The following is a 20,748-nucleotide window of genomic DNA, read 5'->3' as shown; positions in this document are numbered from 1 at the left end:
ATTATATATGCATCTTAGGCTTGCATACATACACATGTGCACGTGTGTTAAGCATGCGTAACCAGGCATTTAAGACATTATGCATAGTTGTTGGTCTACTCATATGCTGCTCCCACTACCACTCCACCACTCCTTGAGGGAAGATCTTTCTCATTTCATCTTTGTATCCTCCTGGCACATAGTATGTGCTTGATTTATAACTGGTGAATTAATGAAGGTATCCCCACAACACCTCAGCATAGTCATATGTGGTATAATATTTGATGAAAATATTTCTTTATTGATTGCTGATTCTAATTTATGACTTTCAAGACATCATGTTAAATTTCATGTTCGCAAACTAAAGGATGATTGAGGGATCATATTAAGTATAATATGTGTTTGTATGTACTCTTGTGTCATGGGTGCTGCAGCAGTTTCTACTGCTACAACTGCCTGATGTGACCTAAGTCAGAGCTGGCATTCAGTTCTTGGGGTCATAACTCCCCTTAAGGGCCACTCGTCTGCTCCATCTTGCCCTGTCTCTGTGTTTCTGCTTCACAGACTTCAGCATCCACTTCTTGATAAGTTACAGGAAAAGGAACAAAAAAGGGCAACTTCTGGCTCTTCACTTGTGCCAAACACTTAATGTAGATACACGGCTGCCTCAGCTCAAGAACTTCAGAGCTAAGAGTTTTTGGAGAGAGAGGGCATGTGCAATAGCTGGAAGTCTTAGCAGAAGTGGGTTGTTCTGATGCTTTAAAACAAAATGTGGGCATTTGGGCTCTAAGCCAGGAGGCCAGGGATCACCCCAGTTGCTCCCTTCCCCAGCAGCTGTCACAACACATCATAAATGAGCAATGTCAGATAAGAATCCACATTAGCAGTTTCCAGGACTCATTTCCCTCCTAACAGCAGGAGCTCCTACAGTGAGACTAAGAATAAATTTCAAATCAGGTGTGGTGGTGCCACAGCAGGAAAAAGCTTGCATCCTAGATGTCCCATGCAGCTTTCTGGAGACTTCTAATATCCATATCTGAGGTATTTCACACACAGAACTGCATAGAGTTGACTGATACTTAACTTCTTACACATTTCAGTAAGTGGTAATAGATGCCTTGATAAAAGAGAACCAAAGAGATAATGGATTTTCAAGCCAAGGGGATGCTCAGAGAGCACTTGGCCCAGCAGCCTTACTTCACAGTAAGATGTAGAAGCTCACATCCACAGTCCTAGAGCCACTGGTCCACAATCAAAAAATTTCAAACTCATGAATAGCTCCAAGAAGCCTCCACTGGGGACTCTTATGATTAGTAGACTTTTCAACACTTAGTAAAAATTTCAACATTCAGCTATGTCTACTTACCTTAGTGTTTCCTCTGAAGGCAATTACTGGCTCATCAACATCAATTTGCAGTTGATAGTAAATGTGCAGTGTCTTTAGTAATTTATTTCACGTTCTGGGTGAAAACTAACTGAATCTTCCTTCTAGGGCCTTGTTGTCCACTCCCATCACTCCTCTTAATATCTGGCCCACTACTCTACACAAGAACTAGTGTTGCTCAAGTCCATACTACTGACTTCTGACTAAGAGAGACCAGAACCTTCAAGCATAAGCAAGCAAGTCTTCCAGATCTTACCATTCGAGATGATTCTCCACAAACGCGGACATGGGGCTGATCTGCACGGTGTAGGTATCATTTGCAGAGTACTCAAAGAGTCCATAGTATGGGTTGAAGAGCTCCTGAGACAAAAGGAAGAAGAACTCTCGCGAAGGACCACTGTAGTCCAGGCTGCAAAGGAAGCAGAGGCCCAGGAAGCTTGTTACATGTGGGAGGTGGGGGCCTGTTTCTATCCAGGTGCTAGTGTGTTCTTTCAGAGTCAGTGCAAAGGAAAGCAGTTCTTTCCAGTGGATCCCCATGGGAGCATAATTGGCTGTAGAAAATGAGGATGCAGTTTAGGGGATATGTTTTAGATATCCATGAATAAATTCTTATGGCAGTGTTTCTTAACCTTTATTCAATCATATAACACCAATTGGATAAAGCACATACCTGGCCCATTAAAAATGAGGACCTTGCTGTGAGAGGCATAAAAGAATTTCCTGTGATAGTGCATGTGTGTAAATTGAAAAAACTTCCAGGTTTGTTCCAATATGCCCTCCTACGTAGGCTTGGCCTCCACGGTTAAGATGTTTTTTTTTTGTTGTTGTTGTTTTTTGTTGTTGTTTTTTTTTTTTTACAAAATCACTGAAATGCTGTAAAAAATTTGCTACGTAGTAGTATATGTGCACTCTAGGAGGAAGAGATTTTTGATCAGATACAAAAGTGTACACCACCTGATAAAGTAAAGATCTAATAGCTTAAGTCTGTATTTTTGGCTTATGCACAGTGTAAGTGCGTAACCTCAGACCCTGGCACATGCCGATAATCTTGGGCTTTTGAAGAGCATAAATTCTAAGGCTTGGCAATACCTGGGGAGAGAAAGACCTCCTGGAAGGACATGATCAGAATCACCTTGGGGCAAAAGTTAAGAGCCACCTTGTTTTTTTCTTGAGAAAAATCACCACGATCTGGTGACTCTGGCCTGCCCACATTGAGTGAGATGTCTGCATAAAACTGCTGGTGCCTCACCCCTCCTCTCCAACAAACGTGACGTAGAGCTTGTTTCGCTGAAGCTCCTTCCGGGAATAGGCCATGACCTGATTGAAGGTTCCCTCCAACAAATGGTCCCGACGAATGATGAGCCTGGGAAGAATTCATATGGGCAGTGAGTGGTGGCTCCGAGCTCTGATGTTGGAAAGTGTTCTGGATGAGTTGTGAGTGCCCGAGCTTATATGGCCTCACTCTCCAGCCTCTCCAACGAGGTGCAGATTCCATCAGTTTGGCAATAGACTTATTTTAATGCTCTTTTGGAAATACTGGGAGCATGAGAACAACATGTACATTCTTATAATTGGATGTACCCCATCACATCGGATTTTACTTTTAGGATTCTTTTTGGAATTGATCAAAAATCAATTCCAGCTGGAATTTTGAGTTTAGATTCAGATCCTAAAGACGAAAATAATAAACCCAGAAGAGAAATATACAACTATTCACTTAGACCTCAATTACAAAGTTATAGAAGTCACAAATTTGACTTATGAGTTAAATTTGTCCCAAGAAAAAGTAAAAGGAAATACATACTTTTTTTGTTTAGTTCAAAATTCTTGGTTTTCTGAAAAAGTCTACCATTAACTTTGTATATGCTTTTGTCTGAAATCTGTTTTTTTCTCTCTCTTCCTCTTCTCTTTCCTTCCTTCCTACTTCTCTTCCAATCTAACTGCCTTTCCTCTTTATTCCCAACTTCTTTTTTACCTTCCTCCCTACTATGAATATAACTGTTACCATACCATGGAATTCAATCTCCAAAAAGTATCACAAAGGTATAGGGAGAAAAGGACAGAAAAATCTAGCATGTGAATTCAGTGACAAGCAATGGAGCACTCACTTAATTTTCCCTGGACCCTGACCAAATCCTTTGGCTTCCAGTTTTCGGTAGAAATTGCGGAGCTTGGCCTCAAAGTCTCTCCGGTAGGGTGAAGGGGCTCTTGCGCTGGCTCTCTGTAAACCTGCAGAGAGAAGCATGTTGTCTGAAGGTCAACACTGAAATATGGAGCAATGTTAGAAAAAGAGCCAACTAGAGGCACATTCCTATGTCTTCATACTTTTCTTCTTAAAGAAGTTTCCTTTTGATTTCCATTACTCTTTCAGTTACTTTTATAATAAAATGGAAATAATATAATGAAGAGAAAAATGAATTCTGACAATAAACATTTATGTCTTTTACTCCACTTTGGGTTGTATTTCTCTTAAAAATACCTTGATAAGCATATCTACTGGCTTAATTGTACTTGGATAATCTAAAACAACACAAATCAAACTAGTGTAAACTTTTCTTATAAGTTTCTGTATTATAAGAAATGATTGTAGCTATAACAAGGCAACTCAGAGTATAACACACACATATGTCATACTTCTCTAAATATATTGACCCTAAAATAAACATGGGTGTCCAGTAGGGCTTAAACATTTAGGAGTTTATATTAGATTATCCTGCATCATAGAAGAAACTTATAATAATAATAATAATAATAATAATAATAATAATAATAATATTTTGTTGGTTCTATATAGAAGTCGTTTTTATATCACTTAGAATTTTTTGTGAATGCCTTATCTTTATACACTTTTTAATGAGGATTCTATTTAAAAGGAATAGGATTCTATTTAAAAGGAATAGAAAAAATAACATTCTTCTCCAAGTTTTATAGATGGCCAGAATCATGGCTTGCCCCTTCAAGAACTACCATATTCCAGAATTTATATTCTAAAGACTGATATCTACAAACCCACAGGAATGAGACTATCATTACAAATTGAGATGATTGCTACCCATGAAGGAAAGGAACCCAGTTCTTTGAGATCACAGAGCACTCTGGCCATGTTTGGGAAGGCTTCCCTGGGGAATAGTCGAAGAATAAGTAAGCATGAAGTAGACTGAATTAGTTAGGAAAGACTTCCATTTAACTAAGATAAGAGATGAGCCGGGCGAAGAGCAATGTAGGTAGAAGATCAGCATGTGCAAAGGTACTGCAGCAAAATGGAAAGTGGTGCTCCAGTTTATCTGGAGCGCAGGGTGTGAAGATCAGAGTGATGCAAAACAAGGCTGGTGGGGTGAGTAGGAGATGATCAAACAGGATAAGGTCCATCCTGTTAAATAATTTTGTTTAATACTAAGCACAATAGGAAGCCATTGCACGAGGGCTGACATGATGACATTTGAGTCATGAAAACATCAGTCTTTCTGCAATGCAGAGAAAAAAATGAGAGGACTAGGATAGATTTAGACAGCCTAAATTGGACTAGTGTGGTATCAGCGGAGGTGAGAAGTGGAGTAGACTGAGGTGGAAGGGGCTGCAGTGACAGTCATTGAGATGGAGAACAAGGGAAAAAGAACAAATCTGTGGTGGAGATCAAGAACTTGGCCTTCGATGCTGCTACTTTTGAATGTTTGATTGGAAAGAGACATAGTTTGAGAGAGAAGAAAAGAAACCTAGGGCTGAGTCTTGAGCATGGTAGGAAGTGAAGAATGAGTCTGCATAGGTGGCCAAAGAAGTAATTGAAGTGCATATAGTAGTGTCATAGAAGCTAACTGAAGAGATGACCTAAGAGGGAGAACAGTCAATAATGTCAAATGTGGCTTGAGGTGGCTTGATGTTGATTGTGAGAATTACCCACTGGCCTGTGTGTCTGGAGGTCATGGTGACCTCCAGTGAAGACATCTCCTCTCATGTACAGGTGTGGAGTGGAAGGAGGGGCAGGCTTGGTAGGCTTGTAGGACTGGTAGCAGACATTTGGGAAAATGTCTACCTAATGGTTTCAATTTTCTTAGTGAAGGGAGAAGGGATATCATTTGCTAGGAGAGATAGAGAGGGTTGGAGATTTGAGGGGAGCATAAACTTTGAAATAGCAGTAAAGGGGCACCTGGGTGGCTCAGTCGGTTAGGCGTCCAACTCTTCATTTTGGCTCAGGTCATGATCCCAGGATTGTGAGATCAAGCCCCATGTTAGGCTCTATGCTGAGTGTGGAGTCTGCTTAAGATTCTCTATCTATGGGGGCAGCCCAGGTGGCTCAGTGGTTTAGCACCACCTTCAGCCCAGAGCATGATCCTGGAGATCCAGGATTGGATCGGGATCGAATCCTGCATCAGGCTCCCTGAATGGAGCCTGCTTCTCCCTGTGCCTGTGTCTCTGGCTCTCTCTCTCTCTCTCTGTCTCATAAATAAATAAAGAAAATCTAAAAAAAAAAAAAAAAGATTCTCTCTCTCCCTCTCCATCTGCCCCTCTACCCTGCTTTCTCTCTTCCTCTTTCTAAAAAAAAAAAAAAAAAAGAAAAAGAAAAAAGAAAGAAAGAAAGAAAGAAAAAAGAAAAGAAAAGAAAAGAAAAAGCAGTAGAAAAGTTTACCTAGGAAACGTGGTAGAGTTTTCTTTTGGGTGTTCAAGATCATATGAGGTGAGAGAAGACTAATCTATAGTGTGTAATCGGCCCTGTCAGATGAATTTGCCCAAGAATTCCTGAGCATAGATAGACGAAGAAGAAGCAGATAGTGCATTCATCTAGGGGCAGGGTTCTGCAAACAAAATGGAGAGGACTGGGGAGCAAAGGCCATTGGCACAGATGTTACCAAGATAATAAACTATGGAATCTATGCTGGATAAGGGAAGGACAAAAAGGAAAGGAGAGGCCTGTGTGAACTAGAGGTCCTGATGAGGACAAAGGACAGTAATAGGGAGAGTAGTTGAACGGGAGTGAGATGCTTGAATTAGTGATTTTAGAGATGATGACAGGGATGGGAAGGTGAATGTGAGAACAAGTGGTTCTGAGGGGGGGAGGGGAAGGTCATGGCAGACCAGAAATTCCAGAAACCAGGAGGCTAGGCAAATGAATGGGTGTCCTTGTGGATGTTGAAGTCATTCAGGATGATGGAAAGACTTGAGAAGGAGAGAAAACTATGAGACAGATACCAGAGTCTGAGAATGACAGAAAGGCTGGTTGATGAGAGCAACTGGGGGTGGTGGGGAGGCAGCTGAGTGGAATAAGCAAGGAAGCATGAAGCGCATCAGCCTTACCCTTGGAGTCCCCAGCACCTGAGGTGTAAGGGAACCCATAGCCACCATTGAAAAGAAGTGTCCTCAGTGAAATGCCAGGTTTCAGACTATATGTAGAATGAGAATACAAGTCTGTAGGTGCAAGTAGCATTTTCTGTCCAGTACAATGCAGTGTTTTTTATAATATGACTTTTACTACTGCTGGTACCACCACTATGTCCATGATCAATTCTATGTATTTTTCTAGTAACTTAAGCTTTACAAAGTACTTTGACATAAATATCTATGATTTGCTATCTCTGTAGCACTCAGATAAGTTTCAGGAAGGTCTAGAAAAATGGGAATTATAAAATTCAACATCAAAATATTTGGATTATATAATCTAGGACCCTCATGGTCAGAGCTAGGACAATTAAGAATTAAAATGAATTGTGGGTGCCTGGCTCAGTTGGCTAAATGTCTGCCTTTAGCTCAGGTTGTGATCCCAGAGTCCTGGGATCAAGCCCTTCATTGGGATCCCTGGTCAGTGGGGAGCCTGTTTCACCTTCTGCCTTTCTCCTGCTGGTGCGCTCTCACTCTCTCTCTCAAATAAGTAAATCTAAAAAATAAAAATTTAAAAAAATTTAAAAAAGAATTAAAATTAATTGGATGATCATTTAGGTTCATGGTATTAGTAATGGCTTATTAGGAAAGTTGATTCCTTTTATAAAATTATGCAAGTAATTCTCATTTAGGAAATAACTAGTATCTCTTATTTTTCTATTTGTAATATGATTGCCTCCTCCATGTTATAATGTTAAAATCATACTCTACTGTTGAATGTTTGGACCAAAGTGCAGATACTTTATCAGGCTGGTACAATATCTACAACAAAATGGCAGATCATCATGTAGACCAATAGGTGCCCCCAAATGGAAGGCTTTACTTCTCAAAACTAAGTCATCCTGTGTGAATGGAAGGCTTTACTCCCCAAAAGTAAGTCATTCTGTGTGCACTGGAAATATTTGACTGTCTTCATGTTGGCTCTGGCAAAGGTCCTCATCTTCCTTTTCCCAGGCAATGGCATCTCAATTATATTTCAGAAGCAGCACACATTGGGCATTTCCTTAATAATGCCTTTGGTGCACTGGTTTGGAGGAAGTGATGATGAGGAGATACTGACTTAGAAACAGATTTTAGCAATTAACAAAACTACCCCTAAAAGATAGTTCTGAGTGATGTAACTTGGAGGAGCCAAACTAAGATATTCTAGTTTTAGAGACATGTGGCAGTACCACACGATGCTGAGTGAGACTTCCCTTCTGGGGACTGAGGACACTGCTAAATTCTGTATCTCTTGTGAATTTCTCCAGTGGCTTCAAAATCCAAGCTTAGACACTGACTCTAGAAGTTGTGATAAAAGAACCTACTAGATTTTTAAAAATAAGTTCCTTTACTTCTAAAGTCATAAAAAGAAATTTGGGTTTACCACCAAGACTTTGAACAAGGTGGTGTTGAAAACTAAGCAACTGAGGAAAACTCTCCAATATCTGGATCTCATTTGGGAATATGGATTTGACTTAAACTAATTATTTTGATGAACCCAAGAGCAACATCTTCTTTTTTTCCACTAAACAGTTCAGTATATATTTCCTTATTTGGAATGGAAAATACCGATAAAGAATTTCTGTATCATGAGTATATTAATCCTAATACATAAAGGAAACTGTAGGGGAACAATTGTGCATGTAAGAAAACTCTGCAACATCTTTGTGGGGACAGAACGGTGGTCCCTAGTCACCACATCACTGAGCAATTCCTTTACACCTAAACAGAAAGTTACTAAAATTAATATGTAATAATATTCTGAGTCATAAGGCAAAATGTTTTAGAAAGGGCTCTTCCCCTCTAAATGCCTGCAGATACCTTTGGAATACAAAAGTAATTTAGAGCAGGGGTCAGTAGACTTTTTCTGTGACGGGCCAGGTAGTAAATATTTTAGGCTTTTGTGGCCCTCTGGTCTCATCGCTACTACTCAGCTCTGCTGTTGTAGTGTGAAAGTTGCTATAGAAAAATACATAAATAAACAGGTGTGACTGGGGTTCAATAAAATTCTATTTATAGACACTGAAGTTTGCAATCATATAATTTTCATGTCATGAAATATATTTTTATTAAAAATTTCAAATTATTTAAGAATGTAGAATGCTTTATAGTGTGGGGACATTACAAAAACAGGCAATTTGTCACCAGCCAATTTCGACAATGTGGTTTCAACTAGAAAATTGAGAGAGGGGAGAAGAGAGTGCACATATATATATATATATATATATACACACACACACACACACACACACACACACACACATACACACACATACATATACTACTGCTCTTCTTCTACCTTCATCTGGTGGAAACCCAGATGGACACTTACAGGAGATAGAATGCCAGATACTCAAGTTACCTGGGGAGTTCTGAGGTGAGGAACAGGGTGAACAGCGGGGAGAGAAGCTGTACCCAGGGTGGAAGGCAGCCTGCAGTGGGACATAGGACATAATCTCTTCTTCAAAGAGACTGTAAAGTAAGAAGAAGAAGAAGAAGAAGAAGAAGAAGAAGAAGAAGAAGAAGGAGGAGGAGGAGGAGGAGGAGGAGGAGGAGAGTGAGGAGGAGGAGAGTGAGGAGGAGGAGGGGGAGGAGGAGAGTGAGGAGGAGGAGGAGGACAAAGAAAAGAAAAGAGAAAAGAGAAGAAAAGAAAAGAAAAAAGAAAGAAAGAAAGAAGAAGAAGAAGAAAGAAAGAAAGGAAGAAAGAAAGAAAGAAAGAAGGAAAGAAGGAAAGAAAGAAAGAAAAAAGTTAATTTTCTGTTCACGAGAGAGTGTTCATGAATTACGATATAGTGGCTACAGGTCTCACAAGGCAACAAAAGCACTTAGGTTCACTTAGATAGGCACATGCCAGCGTGCAAATTCTCAGTGTTATTTTAAATCCTAATTAATCCTGCAATAATAAAGTCTCCATTAAGTACTATGCACAGTTCTTGATACCTCAGTTGTGAATGTAAAGAAGGCAATGGGCAGCAGGTACAAGGGTGGGGGGTCCTACTCTGCAGCTACTAGAATCCTCTAGAACAAATGCAGAGTGTTTCAGCTATAGCAGTAGTGGAGAAAAACTGCCCAGAGCAGCCTTTCCAGAAGTGTTTCAGGCTTAGCCCCTTACCTCAGCAAAATTACTAGATCTGCATCACAGGACAACTTTTCAAGCCCATGATTACCCTCAGTCCGAATGTAATGGATTTTCTCCCTAGAATAATGTAGGAAAGAAAATAAGAATTACACACCAACACATAAACGAGGGAACATCCCTTTCTGACTCGTTTCCCTGCCAATATGGCTGACTAGTGATATTCTAATGTCCAGTGAATTTTGTGGTATTTTGAGGTCCTGTAGCAGGTTCCCATGATGCTCTACAAGGGATCACCCTTCCTCAGACTACAGGGATGGAAGCTGAGGAAGACAACACACCTAGTACCTCAGACAGCTATGACGGTTGGGAGGGAGGTGGGTAAGGAGAGCTGCCGGAGGACTGCTGTGGGCTCTCGGCATCTTGGGAGCCATGGGAGGAAAGAGAAAGAGGGCATCTCAAGAAATCTTACACCTGATGGAAAATGTATAATGCGACACCAGGGAAGAGAGCGGCTGGCATCCAGAATACCCGAGTCTTCCAGGTCAGTTTGAGCACAGGTCTCAACTTCTCAGTTTAATTATAATTTGCATTCTGACTCTCTTCATGACCTCCAACTCCAACCTGACAAATTATTCTGATGAATTTAGAGATAAATGATATTTATTTTGATCAGATGAGCTTTGCGCTTTGCTTCTCTGGCATTCAAATATTATAAATGCCACAACCAAGAATCATTCCATTGTGTGCATGCTTCAAAGAAGTTAAATCTTCTTCCCTTTCTTGAAGAGATGCTACAGAAATCTGAGAAGATTTAAGGATTTGCTTTTTTTTATATTTAACTTTATTTTTTGTTAACATTTTAATTTTGAGATAATTTTAGAATCATATATAGTTGTAAGAAATTAATACAGAGCCATCCAGTATACCGTATACTCAGTTTCCTCCAATGTATGACTTCTTAAAAATCTATTTATAAAAATACTGCAGTTACAAATTTTTCCTGTCTCTGATTATAATAAGATGAGCCCAAATCTTCATCATTACTTGCATATTTTCAGGCAACAATATAATAAGCTTGACCTTTTGGTGTGTGTATTTTTTAATAGGAAAACTTTTTGGCCTCTACAAAATAAGATTAAACAGAGAAATGTGTTGTAATCCAACTTCTCAGTATAGGTAGCATATCACTGCAATAAAGGCTTTTTTTTTTCCTCAAAACTTAATATCCACATGAAATCCTTGAAATTCTTTTGTCACTATCTTTTATTACTAAATTCTGATCCTGTTCTTTTGGCCTCTAACACATTCTATAGCTATATATTTGGCTTGAGAAAAATAAAAGTCAAACTTGTCTACCATCTGCCTTCCTCAATAGATAGCAAATACGATACAAAGTGGGACCAGTGTCTGTTTGCTTTGCTACTGCATATACAGCCCTTCTTGATTCAGAATACTGGCACAATAAAAGCTTAGAGGAAGAATGAATGAATGACCACTGCTACCATAACCCTTAAAGTTAACAGATGTCATTAACTCTAGGTTTTCTGGCTCCATCTTCCCTTTCCTTAGGTGGCTTCCTTCTGATTCACTGTGTTATCTGCTGAACACAGTTTTCTGAGGACTCACCCTTCACACTGGCTTTGTGGACTCAAGACATGTATCCATGACTCCCTGAGAAAAGCAATGGCTGAACAAGGGTCACATTCCCCACTTGAAGACCACAGAGGAAGCAGTAAGTTTGTCCTCTGGGCAGTGTTATGGGGGAAAGGAGGTTTTCTATTCAATCTTTGGACCTTTAAAATGGAACTGACTCACCCCCACATCAGATCCAGGGGCAACCACCAGCCCAGTCACAGTGAGTAGTTCCTAGCTTCCTGGTTCCTGGAAGCCTGACTCTTGTATGGCCTGTAAGCAAATTTTTCCTCTTGTTGTTCTCTCTTTTTAATTCCATGTTTTTTAGCCACTTTGGGCCTTCTGTTTTTGGTGAGATATTTGGGTTCTCATTCAAGTCCTTAAAGGAGTCCCTAATCTTAAAGAAGTTATTAGTTTATATACTAAATAATTGCTGAGATTTTTCCAATTCCAAGTTGTCTTAATTCCAAATTCCCCATGTCTGGAAAAATCATAATTGTACAATTCTGCACTGCAACAAAGCCTTTAAGGCTTCTTGGATTTTGTTATAATGTGATACTATGTAATAGCACTCTTCACTCTTCACTCTTTTACCCAGGGGATTACATTTTCACTTTTAAAATGACTTAAATGAGACTCCAGTGCCTTTGGTGAATTCAAATTCCTCAAAAAATTAGTCCCGAACTCATGAGTTATTGGTAGAATCAGTAACCGAAAAAAAGTTCAAGAGTAGCAATCTCTCAGAAACTTTTCATATCATACAACTTCTCTGAAAATCCCTTGGAAATTCCCTTAAATTATGCTATACTGTGAGTCAGGGAGTAGCTCACAAATAAATGAGCCACATGACTGAGTATGGCATTGCCTTCTGTGGCACAGTAGTAAAATGGGCAGAGATGAGCGTAAGTGGAAGGGCTGATCACTTATGCTATAAAGCTCATCTGTTCATCTAAAGATCTTTCAAACACTCTAAACATAATTAGCGTTGCTTATTTTCAAAGTAGAGGAGTAGGTTCTGAGGGGAAGAGTGATACAAAGGCAAAGACTGGAAGATCCTGCACTAAGGAGTTTACACCAGTACAGACAGCATTCAAGAGATAATGGAAAAATATATGAGAAGGACAAAAAAGGAATGCTATCAAAACAAGGCAAAAGAAATATTAAAGTTTGCCGAGGTTGGTGAATCTTTGTATTTGGTTTGAGCCTTTAAAATGAGTTGAGAGGTCCTTAAGAGAAGAGCCATTCCCAAGCGGGCAGAAGTAGGAGAGGACACAGCCTGCTTGGTGGAAGTGGAAGACACTAGAAGGGAAAACTAGCTTGAGATAGAGTTAGGTTAGGGCCATGGAAAATGTGTTGAGAAATCCTGACTTTATTTCACATACAATGGAAAGCTTTTTTTGAAGGCCAGAAGTGACATGATTTAATCTGTGCTATAAGAAGGTAATTCTGGCTATAACAGGTAGGTGATATCTGTTACAGTGATAGATCAAGGGGACATGTTCTAGGAGACCCCTACAAAATCCAGGAGAGAAATGATGAGCACCCAAATGCCGGCCATGACAGGGAAGGAAAAAGAAAGGCTGGAAGATAGAAAGTGAGGAGGCTTATGTTTTGGTATGGAGATAGAGAAAGAAGGAGGAGTGGAGACCTGGCAGTGGGGAGGACGGGTGGTTCTAATTCACACAGAGTAAAAAGCAGTGAAAAGAGGTGTCAGTGAGGCTGTGTGTGTGTGTGTGTGTGTGTGTGTGTGTGAGATCAGTGAATAATCCACTCTGGGAGGAGTAATATGAATTTGAATTGCAAAGAGGCTATTTTCAGGTGTTGGCGATTCACTGAGAAGTCAGAGTATTACAGTTGCCAGCTAGATTCAAAAGGCCACCAAATAGGAGGTGAGGAATCCGAGGCGGTCAGTGACTGCATTCCCAGACCTTTCCTGATCCTTCATACACATAACCCATAAAAGCATCTACACAGTGCCCACATGGTAATCTGTATCTGAGGAGATTAAGGGTAGTTTTGGACTGAATAACATGCTCTGAATAATGGTCTCGAAGAGCTTGATCAAGAATTCAAACTCCAACGGGACACATCTAACCATCACGTATGGCCAGATTCCCAAACACTGTGCAGTTAACTGAAGCAGAGAGATACCTGAAGATCTTGGAACGTGAGATTTATGAGATGTTCTCTTGTTATCACTTTGGGTGGCTGTCCTTTCCAAATGAAGTGATTCATTTTCAAGGACACTCATGTAACAATGACACTAATGGATAGTAAGATTCAAGTAGTTAGAACACATGGTACTTTTAATACTTTTGGTTTGCTGGTTGGTTTATTTTTTAATATGTTCATCTAATAATTGGTTTACCACTAAATGATATTTTAAAAATAAAAATATTTAAGATGGATTAAAGAACTAAATGTGAGACCTAACACCATAAAATTCCTAAATGAGAACATACGCAGTAATTGGTTTGACAGTGGCTGTAGAAACATCTTTCTAGATATGTCTCCATTGGCAAGGGAAACAAAAGCAAAAATAAATTACTGAGACTACACCAAAATAAAAAGCTTTTGCACAGTGAAGGAAACCATCAATAAAACAAAAAATAACCTAATGAATGGGAGAAGATATATGCAAATGATGTATCCAATAAGGGGCTAATATCCAAAATATATAAAGAACTTACACAACTCAACACCAAAACCCCCTAAATAATCCAATTAAAAATGGGCAGTGGACATGAATAGATATTTTTTCCAGAGAAGAGATACAGATGGCCAGCAGACACATGAAAAGATGCTCAACATCACTCATTCATCAGGGAAATGCAAATCAAAACTACAATGAGGTATCACTTCACACCTGTCAAAATGGCTAAAATCAAAAATGCAAGAAACAAATGTTGGCGAGGATGTGGAGAAAAAGGAACCCACATGCAGTGCTGATGGGAATGCAAGCTTTTGGAGCTACTCTGGAAAAACCAGTATGGAGGTTCCTCAAAAATTAAAAATAGAATCACTACATGATCTGATAATTCCACTATGGGTATTCACCCAAAGAAAATGAAAACACTGATTCAAAAAATATATGCACCCTTATGTTTATTGTCACATGTACACAACAGGCAAGATATGAAAGCAATCCAAGTATTAATCCATCAATCAATGAATAAAGAATATGTGGCATATATACGCAATGGAATATTACTGAACTAAAAAAAAGAATGAAATCTTGCCATTTGCAACAACATGGATGGATCCTTTAGGACATGATGCTAAATAAGTAGGTCAGTCAGAGAATAGCAAATCCCATATGATCTCACTTATATGTAAATTAAGTAACAAAACAGTAATTAACAGTAAATTAAGAAACAAAACAAACAAGCAAGGAAAAAAGAGACAAACAAAAAACCAGGCTCAACTACAGAGAATAGATTGATGGTTACAAGAGAGGAGGTAGGTGATGGAATGGGTGAAAGAGGTGAAGGGGATTAAGAGTATACTGATCATAATGAGCACTAAGTAATGTCTAGAATTGTTGAATCACCATATTGTCTAACTGAAACTAATATAACATTAATTAATATGTTAATTATACTTGAATAAAAAAATCATATGATGCTTTACATAAGTAATTTTTTGATGAAAGATATTTTACTTTTTCTGGGTTTCTTTCTGAATCAGTGGAAATCATTTTAGCATTAATCCATGGTTAATATGGAACCCGGCAATATGGCTATCTCTGTTAGTGGCTCTTCAGAGAACATTAGAATCCCCTGGATCCTTCCTTCTGAGTATTCAAGAGAACAAAACAAAATCATAAGCTTCTACTCTCCCTCCACAGAGGTGTTGTCCCCCTGGGGAGACGGGCTGGAGAGACCCAGAGCTAGAGGGTGAGCGACAAGTCCCTACCTGAGTGCGTGGTTTCTCGCCAGGCTTGGCTGACGCTCTTGCAGCATTTCAAAAATGTTTGGCTGGCGAAGAAATGCCACAATCTTGTCATTATATGCTGAAACAGACAAAAGTGCACGTTGTGGTTGAGTCTTCAGCCCAGAGATAATTTCTCTAATGGTTGGAAAATGGCTGCTTGATACCAGGGTTAGCAAAGGACTTTGAAGGGCAGATAGCATACTCATCAAAAAAATGTAAGCTCTTGAGGGCTTTTTTCTGTGACATAATAGCATTATCATTTTTAAAAGATCAAACCCAAAGTAAACCAGATCTAAGTTAATTATCCTTAATATTCCAGGAACTTAACTCATCCCTGTGTGAAGAGGTGAAGGAGAATAAAATTGCTCTTCCATGAGAGGAGTTCTATTCTCTTCCTTCTGACTTCCCTTGGCCATTTTCAATAGTTATTACAGCAAAAGATTCTTTATGAGTTCAAAGAAATCCCTTTCTGAGCACTTGACCCTTATAACCTGTGGTGAACGTGGATTTCCCAGGAATGATAATGGAAATAACCAAATCCATTTGGGCTTTCTCACCTCATTTCCCTTGATACAAGTGGCATGTACCTCAGGAGGTAACTGAGGTTAGGAATGAAGACTATGCTGACTTATCCCCACACACACCTGGGGAGAGAGGCCTAAATTAAAAACTGTATCTAATAGCAACAAGATCCATCACCTCATTTAAACTATGCTCTCCTGGACTTGGCTAACAAATCACTGAATACAATAAAGAAGAAGAGGGTGAAGGCCTGGAAGAGAGCAGAGACAGGAAAGATGGAAGGACAAATTAAGGAATGAAGGGAAAGGAAATTGGGTCAGAAGGGGGATGGAAGCAAAGGGTAGGGGTAGATTATAGGGGAGAAAAAGAAAACACAGAATTCTGAATATTAGAAGATTCATGACAAGAAGAAGATAGCCTAAGTATTGGGTATCCAGGGTCCCCAAAGCTTGATACATACCTAGTGGCAATGACTCATGTTGATGCTGGCTCCGAATAGCAGCTACAAGGCTGTGTCCTGGCCTGGCCAGTAAAGAGGCTCCTCTGTTTCTAGAGACTTCTGAAGCCTAATTTCAAAATAAAATTGTTAGCATTGGAAATCTTATCAAATTCAGATGGACTTTTAATACTAATTTTTCAAGATGAGGGGTAAAGATCATATCACCTAAGTTAAAAAAGCAATGAAGTTACAATGCTCAAAGTGAGTGGAAATAAGCAAGTTAAAAAAAAAAAAAAGAAAGACTAAGTAGGGTGGTTGATGGTTTTTTAAGAAAGTGATTGTGTTAGATGTCATAAATGTTAACCAAATTAATATACTGAATACACTAAAAACATTTCTGTTCATAAATACATTCAAGAGACATAAATTCTACACGAACATTATCAGTAAAGATAAGTTTATGGCTTTCATTTCGAAAGGTTGGCACTCAACTTCAGAACTGAATGTGGAATGGACTTGCTCTTTTTAACAGCACGTATCACCCTCACGTGGCCATTCTTTGCTTAGTGCCTATTATTTCATTCACTGTACTGGCTACTCTTCACATAGTATCTTCTTATTCTCTCAAAATTCTGAAAGAAAAGCATTATTAAGCCCAGACTACAAACAGGGAATCTGAGGATCAGATAAATTATTTACAAAATTTTTAACTCTAAGACAGAACTAGGATACCAACTAATGCTTGACTGCAAAGCACTTGTTGACTCCTTTTCTGCTATTAGCCTGCAACCAATACCCTGGTTTTGGATGGGCATTTTGACAAAACTACATGAAATGCAGAACTTACTTAGCTTAAAACTGATATTTATGATGATAAGTTTAGATCAGTTTTAAGTTTTAACAGACCCTCTAAGTTCTAGAGCATGACAATGAACTTTCTACCATGATTCTCTGTACATTTGTTCCTTAAAGGGCCCATGCAGGGTAAGCTACTTAAACAGAGGCTCTATACATTTTCCACATTGGAATCCACTCATCAAATACATGGGGTTTGCTGTAGAGTATGAGTCATTCTATGATATTTGGTAAAATATGCCAAAATAGGCTTTAAAAAATTTAAGAATTATATTAAAGATTATTTTGTAATATACTCATAAGAAGCTCTAACATCTAGACAAAGAAGGAAAGAAGATTCTTCCTCTGAAATCGGTATACAATTTGCTCCCACAGAATTCAGGAGAGGTGGTGGGTGGTGAGATCTTATGGTACAAAGTCCAGAAACGTCAGGTCAATCTCAAAGGGGCCATTTAAGACTAGGCCATGTGTCACATTGCAGATGACAAATAGGACAGATTACTAAGGGCTTACTAATTAAAGACATGGTAATTGCTGGTTTTCCTTTGGGTCCTACTTCCACACTCCACACAGACAGCGATAACATCCTTTCTTGGCAGAGATGTGCTATCAGTTCACTGTCTGTGTACGGCAGTCTTTGAATTGCTCTTCTGGAAGTAGTAGAGATGCAGATCCATCCTTTCTCTCCCGGTCCTGCTGCCTACTGGAGGGACAAGGAACTAGATTCTGTGCTACTGTAGTAAGCTTCTCATTTGATGTCATTAGCCCTCAGCTCTGTCCTGCTAGGAGAGCCAGCCACCAAGATTTAGAAGCTGGTACTTCTGCAACAGCACTTTCCAGTCCCAATTACATGGTTGCAAAGCAAAGTGATGAAAGAAAGCCATGCTAATTATTAAAATAGGCAGCACTGAGTCTCTACATTTCTTTTTCCTTGAATTAATATGTAAAGGCTATCTGGGACTGAAATGATAGGTCACTTTTCCTTGGAAGGAATTATGTCAGTCTGCTTTAAAGTGTGTGTGAAAAAAAAAATAAAGTGTGTGTGAAATATTTTTGATGCTGTGAATACAGGAATCTGAAAGACCACTCAGCTGAAGATTATCTAAATGATGTATTACAGAGAGAAACTGAGGAAACAGATCTGATAACAGACCTCAGGAAGGCATGGCTGTGTACCAAACTCAGGTGATGCCTGCTGTCACACCCTGAGCTAAAGTGTCTAATTGCTCGTGGGTTGCCTTGAAATAAATAGCACTCTGAAACAGGAAGAGGCTCACTTCTATTCCGGGATGCCACAGGGAATTCATGTGTTACAGATATGTTTTAGGGAAAAATGGTGCCTACTTCTGAGGTCATCTGCTCACTGGCAAAACTAAGCCAGATTGTAAAACTTCTGAAACCAGATGAAGGCCAGCTACCCTGAAGGCAGACTACTCACTGATGAATGTGCTTCAGGCCAAGTATGAATGAGATGGAGAAGACAACACAGGGAGAAGGTGGGGCATGTGGGGTACCTGAACCAAAGAGACACCTGCCAAGGGTAAAGGAGGTAGTGGAGAACCTGCAGATGCAGATGGATGGGAGGGTTAAATAGAACACACCCTCATCCAACTAGGAGCCAAGAATTTACAGGGATGGAGACAATTTCAACCAGGGCTGGAAAAGATTCTGAGGTTGGGTTAGAGTTTACTAGGTGCTAGGATCCTTGTACCCCTAAAGTAGTATTAAATGATCCATCCTGGGGAATGCTTGATAACAGCTGAGTCACTGATTCCGATCTCACTGTAAACATGATGCTAACATTTGCTTTCCTAACCTGAGAACGACTTAAAATAGATTTTCCATTTAAAACCAAAATTATATGACTCGCTGAATTCCCTGGCATTTGACACTTTTTGTGTTACTGAGTTTCTCCTGGGTGTGTGTGTGAGAGGGAGAGAAAAAGAGGGGACCTCCCTCTCCCAGACATGGCCTGCCTCTCCCCAGACATGCTATGACTATTCTATGACTGGCTAAAACCTAGTTTGCAATAGGGACTACTTTTAAGATTTCTTTCCCTTTTGATGTTGAGATAGCTTTAATCATAATTGCAAATGTGAAACTTCAAACATTTAGCTCTCTAGTAAAAAAAAAAAAGTAGATATGCTCAGAAAATAGTTTTCAGTGACTGGTAAACAAGCTTCTCTTTTGTGTTGCAATTTAGAAATGGAAACTGGTGGTTTTTTTTTTTTTTTTTTAAGCCATGATTGAAAATTGCAGGTTATTGGCTGAATTTGGATTAGTAATCAGCTAATGCTCACTGGAGGCCTGATGATAAAAAAAAAAAAAAAAAAAGTGAGTTCAGAGGAAAGGCCTAAGGGATGAATTTGCATTTGTCTCTAGATTCGTTTTGCATTCTAAAAATAGATCATTAAGAAAGTTTTCAGAATTATCTCATGAAACAAAAGAGAGATCTATGCTTGAGTTCAAAATATTTATAATAGTGAAAAGTGATTAATAAACATAATGTACAAAGAAAGGCTTGAGTTAAATTATGGTAGACCTGTATGATAAAATATAGAAGAATTGTAATGGCATAGGAACAGCCTACAAGGTACTAGCCTGGTAAAGTAGGATACAGAACCATAGACAATAGGGACTAATTCTTTTATTTCTATGTAGGCCACGAAGTGCCCCTAGATGGGGAATTATACCCGCCTTTTCACTTCTTTCCCATCCGTGTCTGTGTTTTCTACACTCTTTACCTACTGTTGATAATTCAAAAGTTTATTTTCATAGGAGTCAGAATTTTATAAACTTCCAGCCAAACCTGTAGGTCAAGTATAGGTTACGTGGAATCAAGAGGAAAATTTCAATTTTTAGAAGCAGTGCAGAAGTTACCTTCTCTAAGCACAAGCTCCCTGGATGATGACTTCTCTGTGTCATCAGAGCCGATGAAATAACTTTTTTTTTTTTTTAAAGACTGTATTTATTTATTCATGAGAGACACACACACACACAGAGGCAGAGACAAAGGCAGAGGGAGAAGCAGGCTCCATACGGGGAGCCCGATGGGGGACTCCATCCCGGGTCTCCAGGATCATGCCCTGGGCTGAGGGTAGCGCTAAACCACTGAGCTACCTGGGCTGCCCTGAAATAACTTTTGTCATCAAAAAAGCTCACTATAAAGAATGACCAAGAGTGACTTCTGCTTTTAAAGTGAAAAGTTAGTTTCTGCCAGATTCCTGTCCTTTTCTTAGGCAACTACTATTATGCTTTTTTGTGTGTTCCTTCCAGAACTGTTCTATGATTAATGATTTTCTAACCTGACCAAGATATAAGGTGGTAAAAGAAATAAAAATAATGTGCTCTATTATCCTTCTTTATTAATGTTAATTTATATTGCTAATTGCAGTATAAACAAGACAAATGCGATCTTCAATGATTTCCCTACTGATAGAGAGATGGAATCTGATATTTATAGCCTTATATGCTCTTTCCATTTGTCTGTGTCCATTTCCATTTGGATGTTATGGGACGAGATAGGCCTGTTCTGTGGATGCTTTTTCTGTATATTGCAGTCAGATGTGACAC

At 39.2% G+C, this 20,748-nt stretch overlaps 1 protein-coding gene across 4 annotated transcripts in view; it reads right to left on the bottom strand.

Annotated features, from left to right (window-relative positions):
* Positions 1 to 20,748, bottom strand: part of HECW1 (HECT, C2 and WW domain containing E3 ubiquitin protein ligase 1) — a 444,141-nt gene that overhangs the window by 47,939 nt on the left and 375,454 nt on the right. For all 4 annotated transcript variants that reach the window (XM_072760066.1, XM_072760065.1, XM_072760067.1 and 1 more), the window contains 7 exons: positions 16,342 to 16,447; positions 15,342 to 15,438; positions 9,828 to 9,911; positions 9,078 to 9,187; positions 3,472 to 3,592; positions 2,613 to 2,726; positions 1,620 to 1,772 (listed from right to left, as the gene is read on the bottom strand). In XM_072760066.1, the coding sequence (XP_072616167.1) occupies positions 1,620 to 1,772; positions 2,613 to 2,726; positions 3,472 to 3,592; positions 9,078 to 9,187; positions 9,828 to 9,911; positions 15,342 to 15,438; positions 16,342 to 16,447 (785 nt within the window). The remainder of the gene's footprint in view (positions 1 to 1,619; positions 1,773 to 2,612; positions 2,727 to 3,471; positions 3,593 to 9,077; positions 9,188 to 9,827; positions 9,912 to 15,341; positions 15,439 to 16,341; positions 16,448 to 20,748) is intronic.

Source organism: Vulpes vulpes, chromosome 5, assembly GCF_048418805.1.
Source record: "Vulpes vulpes isolate BD-2025 chromosome 5, VulVul3, whole genome shotgun sequence".
Classification (NCBI taxonomy): domain Eukaryota; kingdom Metazoa; phylum Chordata; class Mammalia; order Carnivora; family Canidae; genus Vulpes; species Vulpes vulpes.
Note: the sequence above shows the minus strand (reverse complement) of the source record. Positions and strands in the feature narration are given on the sequence as shown.